A 6,383-nucleotide genomic window follows, 5' to 3' on the forward strand; every position below is an offset into this window, starting at 1 on the left:
GTCCCCCGACAGAGCTGGACCCCAGACAGCACGGGGGGCCCTCTGCGGGGTGGCTGAGGGTACGGACAGCCGGCTGGCCTCCGTCCGGCCTCTGAATGTGGCCCCTAGAGCCCCGCTGGGGGTGGCAGCAGGAGAGGAGGGCACGTAGAACAGGGGGACCGAGGCGAGGCTGGCGGAAGGTGCCAGAGGCTGAGGGAACCGACTAGCCCAGCCCTCGGTGTCTGTCCAGCTTCCCGCAGAGGCTCCGTCTGCAGCTCTTCACGGGGAGCGCAGGGCGGTCTGCAGGGCCTTGTCTGAGCCAGGCCTGGGGGGCACGTCAGGTGCCCGCTGATGGGCAGAGCTGGGGGAAGTCTGCTCTGGGGCCAGTCAGTCACCTACGCTGTCCCCAGACCCAGGGGACCCATAAGACCCTCCGCCATGCTGTGCGGTTCCCAGGAGCGAGTGGCAAAGTCGGGCCGTTCACCGCCCTGCAAACCCGGCACCACGCTTCAGCTCCGGAGGCCTCGGGTTCCTGTCCCCGTCCTCGCGGGGTACCTCAGACGGAGTTTGGGAAGGTGACGGGAAGGGCAGTGCAGTGTGCGCGGAGGAGGCCTGGCTGCCCTCCCTGTCCTTGACCTCCCCTCCCCGCAGGCTCCGCTGCTCCTGCTCCCTTTGCCCTGGCGATGCCCGCAGCCTCCTCCCCACCCCCAGAAAATGCGGCCAGGAGAGGGGTCACAACGTGGAGAGCACAAGGTCCCATTTACTGGAGTTTTAGACAGCAAGACGAGAGGAAGGCCTCCCTCCCCCCTGAAATAGCCTCATCCTCTCTGCCCTCAGGGCTCCACAGGGGGACAAGGCCCTCAGTCCTCAGGCCCCCCAGAGGGCAGCGCTCCAGGGCGAGGGAGGGGTGGGGGAAGGGGGACCCTAGGCCAGGCTGGGGTGGGGGGGGCTGGAACAGGAAGGGAGACGTGCACCCTCACCTCTTGGCTCGCCCCCTCTCCCCTGGGACCTGGCGCGGCCCCCGGACCCTGGGGCGGGCTGGCAGACGGCTCATGCAACAGTGAGTGGGCAGGCAGTGGCCTGGGAACCGGGCCCCACTGCCCTGGGCGGGGCCGGAGGGCGACAAGGGGCCATGCTGGCCACGGCAGGTCCACACAGGACAATCTGCAGTTACACACGGGAGGATCAGAGAGGGGCGCCTCGGTCCCGGGCTGTGGCCGGCGGGAGGCGGGCTGCGAGGGGAGGTGTGACGGCGCCGCCCCATCAGGGCCGGGACCCAGGCCCGCCACGCCGCCGGAGTGGGGCCGCGAGCTCCGGCTACTCCTTGGCGCGGCCGATGATGGTGAGGATGTAGAGGAAGATGTTGATGATGTCGGTGTAGAGGTTCAGCGCGGCGAACACGTACTCCTCGGGGCTCAGGGACAGCTGCTTGTTCCCCAGCAGCAGCTGGGTGTCCACAGCCAGGAACTGGAGGGCGGGCGGGTGGCCGGTGAGGGACACGCCCCCGCTGTGCCCCTCCCTGCCCCCCGCCCCCCCCCGCCCCCATCACTCACACAGGTGAAGAGCAGGGCACCCAGCGAGGCGTACACGATCTCCAGGATGCGATTCCGGATGAAGATGCAGAGAACGGCGAAAATGACCAGCACCACCAAGCTCACCAGCAGCACGCCCATGCATGACGTGAAGTCGTAGCGGGTCTGTGGGCACGGGGGGGACAAGGGGTCTGGGTGCCAGGCCCAGGAAGGCGTCTGGGCCCATGGGGCCAGCAGCCCGGCCTTCAAGGGCCCCTCACCTGCATGGAGAAGATGACCACCGTGAAGCAGACGGTCGTCGTGATGCCCACGGCCATGATGACCGCCTCGGTGTCGTAGAAGCTGGCGATCATGCCCACCATGTAGGACAGGCTGACGGTCAGGATCGACTGTGGGGACACAGAGCCTCGTGTGGGGAGAGCTGCTCCCCACCCCCGGCCTGCCCCATCCCCACCCTCCTGTGGCGGTGAAGACGGGGGGACAGGTGAGGACGCTGGTGGGGGGCAGGCTGGCAGCTAGGGGGGGTAGGCCGCGGCTGGGGGGGGCAGGCCGCAGCTGGGGTTACCAGGGCGACGAGGTTCCAGGGATGCTTGCGCCGGAAGTCTCCACAGCAGCTGAGCACGATGAGGGAGATGAAGAAGACGGCGTAGGACACATAGTAGGTCCACACGTTCTCCCGGACGAAGCCCTTCACCTTCCCGACAAAGGTGAACACGGCCACAGTGGACAGCGTCACAGACAGCTGCAGGGTCAGCACCAGGAACACCTAGGGTGGGAGCCAGCTCAGAGCCCTGCCCCGTGGGGCCCCGGCACCTCCCCTCCCCCGCCCCCAGCCCACTTCACCACCTTCCGAATGAAGGCCTGGCGGATGCTCTTGTCGTCCCAGTTGGTGGCGGGGAAGTCCTGGTTGTCGTAGTAGGACGGGGGGCCCTCTTCATGGTAGTTTCCATGCTGCGGGGCTGAGGGACAGGGTGGGCTAGGTCAGGTGGGCACCTGGAGCCCCTGCTCCTTCCCCCAAAGCTTCTCCCCTCTACTTACAGCCAGGGTCCGGTACCGGGAAGGCCTGTGGTTGTCCGTAGGGGTTGGGGGGAAAGGGGCTCTGTGGATACGGCCCCTGAGGGTAGCCCCCTTGAGGGTAGGGGCCCTGTGGGTAGCCCCCTTGAGGGTAGGGGCCCTGCGGGTAGCCCCCTTGGGGGTAGGGGCTGGGGCCCTGGGGGAACCCTGGCTGGCCGTATGGAGAAGGCTGGAAGGGGGCTTGTGGGTAGGGGGCTCCAGGGTAGGGAGGCATGGAGGGCGGGGGTCCCCCAGGATATCCAGGGTTGGGGGGAGGATAGCTGTCCCCAGACACCAAGAAACTCTTTTCGTGGGGCATGGCCTCAGACTCTGTGGTCTCCCCCTAGAGGAGAGAGAGAGAGAAGTCAGCCCCGCAGTGACAAGTCCCCGGAAACAGCCACTGCTGCCCCGCCCCACCTGCTGCGGGGAACCAGGACACAAAGGGGGCATTCATGACTTTTGCCCCAAGGCCACTGGCAAGCCGTCAGCAGGAGGACCACGAAAGCCATGGAGGAGTCATTGGCGGGCGGGGGCTTTGGAAAGGGGTGTTCTAAGACGACCCCAAAAGTGGAGGAGGGAACAGACCAGACGATGACTCCGCCAGCTCTGCGATTTTGGGTTTTGGTTCTTTCTTAAGAGCAAATGGGGGAGGTTTGTGACCGCAGCGGTGCCTCCCCGGTCAGAGCTCAGCCGGCCGGGGCTGGGGGCGCGGTCAGGGAGGTGTGGAGGTGTGCCCCGACCCTCCCCTTCGCCACCCTCCCCTTAAGCAGCTTTAAGGGGCCAGAGCCGACGGCTATTTCTATCCCAGGAAATCCCCAGGCCATCTGGGAGCAGCGAGAGCCCTGACCCTTGTCCAAAAGCAGGCCCGACTGTCCCTCGCTCCCAAGCTGGGGGGCAGCGGGCCTGGACCGGCTGTCGGGGCGCCTGCCAGGAGGGCACGCCAGGAACAGCGGGGTGCGGGGGCGTGTGGGGGATGGAAGCGACCAGAGGGCGTGCGGGGGAACAAAGCGGGCGAGGCGGGTGGGGGCGGCGGCCACGGAACCCGCACCGAGGGCGGATGGGTCCCGCTGCCCGGTCAGGGGGCGCTCGGGACGCGGGTCTCGTCGCTGCCGCCCCCGCCCCCCGCCCCCCACCCCGCCGGCCCGCCGTCCGCCAGCCCGCCGCCCGCCGCCGCGCCGGGCCCAAGCGGGCCGGGCGCCCCGGCGGGACCTACCGACTGACCCACCGCGACGCCGCTCGGCTGCGCAGGGCCCGCGCGGGGGCGGCCGGCCCAGCGGCCGAGCGGGTACGCCGCTGCGCTCGGGCCAGGGACTCACCACTCGCGGGGCGCCTCCGGAACGGTGCGCACGGTGTCCGGTGCGCGACCGCGCGGTCGATGGCCGCTGCGCCCGCACCCACACCCGCACCCGCTCGGCGGCCGGCTCGGCTGGGCCTGCGCCTGCGGCTCCGGAGACGCTGCGGGGCCTTGTGACGGGGCGGGGCCGGGGCGGGGGCGGGGCCGGGGCGGGGCCGGGGCGGGGCCAGCGGCTGCGGAGACGCGCGAGGGCTTGTGTCGGGGCGGGGCCTTGTGACGGGGCGGGGCCGGGGCGGGGGCGGGGCCGGGGCGGGGCCAGCGGCTGCGGAGACGCGCGAGGGCTTGTGTCGGGGCGGGGCCTGGGCGGCGGGGCGGGGCCTGGGCGGCGGGGCGGGGCCTGGGGCGGGCGCGGGGAGGCGGAGAAGCGGGGCTGCGGGCAGGTGCTCCACCCGGAGCCCCGGGCTTCTCGTGGTCGGGTCCTACCCGCTGTGGCCGCCTTGCTGGCCCCTTTCCGAGCCCCAGGCCGGCGCCCGGCGTCCCGCACTGTGCGCCGAAGGGCAGGCTTGGGCCGCGGGGGCTGAAGACCCCGGAGGCCGAGGCCCGGCCTGGCCGCTTGGGTTCGGGGAGCTGGAAGTGCCTTCCGGAGCCCGGGACGCGCCGCCGAGACTCCAGGCTGCGCTGGTCTTCAAACCCCGCTTGCCCTCTTCCCTCGCCCTTGCGTGCGGGCTCTTCCAACCCCGCGGGCCTTCCGCTCCCGCAGCCACTGCGACCAGGCTAGACCTGTGTCCGCCGCCCTCACCGCATCCTCGCGGCCGGCGAGGGGGGCCTTCTCAGCCCCGCGTCATCGCGGGGGCGCGGGTCAAGCCAACCTCTTCCCGGGGCTCCTGCTGGGAGCTGGGGCCGGCGGACTGCCGCAGCCGGGGGTTTGGGCCGCAGTGCCTGGGGGCCAGACCCGCAGTGGTTCGGAGAATGCTCCGTCCCGGGCCCACGGCGCGCTGGCCCACCGTGCATGACCCGCGGTAGCTGGGGAAGCCCTGAGCCCTGACTCGGCTCCTGCTGGCGTTACAGACTCGCCCCTCACGGCCGGTTCCCAGCGGCCACCAGTGTGACCGCTGATCCACAAAAGTCCCGGAAAACTTAGCCCCCTGGTCGCGGAGGGACCGGCTCTGGCACAGGCTCGGAGGCCAGCCCTCGGCCAGTCCTCCGCCGTCGGGTGGGGTGTGAGACACACCTGAGACGGCCTGCGGAAGGTGATCTGCTCTAGGACAGGAGAAGACACCGGGCAGGCAGGGTGTAGAACCAGAACCCCACGCAATTCACCGGGCTCACGTCCAAATGGCAGCTATGAAGTGGAGGTCGGGGCCTTGGATGGGGCCCAAGCAAATCAAAGGTCCTCAGGGACTTTTTTTTTTTTTTTTAAGATTTTATTTATTTAGGACGCCTGGGGGGCTCTGTGGGTGAAAGCCTCTGCCTTCAGCTCAGGTCATGGTCTCCGGGTCCCGGGATGGAGCCCCGCATCGGGCTCTCTGCTCGGCGGGGAATCTGCTTCCTCCTCTCTCTGCCTGCCTCTCTGCCTGCTTGTGATCTCTGTCAAATAAATACATTTTTTAAAATCTTAAAAAACGATTTTATTTATTTATTTGACAGAGAGACACAAGGAGAGAGGGGACACAAGCAGGGGGAGTGGGAGAGGGAGGTGCAGACTTCCTGCTGAACAGGGAGCCCGATGCGGGGCTCCATCCCAGGACCCTGAGACCATGACCTGAGCTGAAGGCAGACATTTAATCCTCTGAGCCCTCCATGTGCCCGGATCCTTACGGACTTTAGGTTCAAGTTAAGTCTACCAAGAAGAGTGCAGTGAGGGGAGCCATGGGGGTGTACCAGGGGCTCTGAGAGGCCCATCCCCGCAGAGGGACAGGCCCGAGCTTGGGTGCTGGCGGGGGGGGGGGGGGGGTGTCTGTTACTCTATGGAAAGAGGCTGGAGCTGGCTGAGCAGGGGGAGTGCAGGGAGGGTGGGGACAGAGAGGGGATTGGGGCCTGATCAGGCCAAGCCTGGCAGGGCCCCCAAAGGACTTTGGCTTTTACTGAGTGATTCTGGCTTTTCCCACGGCCCATGCTGGAGCTGTGGACGCCACTTCACAAGGACCCTCTGCCCTCTCTGTTGAGGATGGACAGTGGGGTGGGGTGGGCGTGTCAGAGGGAGATGAAGACGAGAGGCTAGTGCAGTGACCCAGGGAGGAGATGAGGGAGGCTCAGGCCAGGATGCCGGGGGTGCAGCCCGAGGGCTCCACAGGTCCCCGGGGGACGAGCCGCAGGGGAGGGCTGAGGGGTCAGTGAGAGGAGGGAAGTGGGCAGCAGCCGTGGGGACGAATCTGGGAGGCTGGAGGCAGATGACCAAAAGGGGGGCGGTCGGTAGCGAGAGCGCAGGTGGACCCTAAAGGTGCAGCCCGGGGGAAGCCCCGCACCGCCCGGGGTCCTGTCTGCACCTCCTTCCCCTTCTGTGGTGAGGATCTGCTCAGCAGCAC

At 68.4% G+C, this 6,383-nt stretch overlaps 1 protein-coding gene across 3 annotated transcripts; it reads right to left on the minus strand.

Moving 5' to 3' along the window:
* Positions 1 to 719: 719 nt before the first annotated feature.
* GRINA (glutamate ionotropic receptor NMDA type subunit associated protein 1) lies at positions 720 to 4,012 on the minus strand. 3 transcript variants are annotated; one of them, XM_045980420.1, is made up of 7 exons: positions 3,881 to 4,012; positions 2,550 to 2,907; positions 2,358 to 2,470; positions 2,077 to 2,277; positions 1,772 to 1,900; positions 1,533 to 1,676; positions 720 to 1,446 (listed from the first exon to the last, which is right to left on the minus strand). In XM_045980420.1, the coding sequence occupies exons 2-7, from the start codon at positions 2,881 to 2,883 to the stop codon at positions 1,297 to 1,299; spliced, it is 1,071 nt and encodes a 356-aa protein (XP_045836376.1). In that variant the 5' UTR covers positions 2,884 to 2,907; positions 3,881 to 4,012; the 3' UTR covers positions 720 to 1,296. The 3 variants fall into 3 exon arrangements, with proteins under 3 accessions (XP_045836376.1, XP_045836386.1, XP_045836395.1); XM_045980430.1 differs by lacking the exon at positions 3,881 to 4,012 and having other exon boundaries at positions 2,550 to 2,669; positions 2,700 to 2,907; XM_045980439.1 differs by lacking the exon at positions 3,881 to 4,012 and having other exon boundaries at positions 2,550 to 2,655; positions 2,686 to 2,907.
* Between the last annotated feature and the right edge of the window lie 2,371 nt (positions 4,013 to 6,383).

Source organism: Meles meles, chromosome 1 (assembly GCF_922984935.1).
Source record: "Meles meles chromosome 1, mMelMel3.1 paternal haplotype, whole genome shotgun sequence".
Taxonomy (NCBI): domain Eukaryota; kingdom Metazoa; phylum Chordata; class Mammalia; order Carnivora; family Mustelidae; genus Meles; species Meles meles.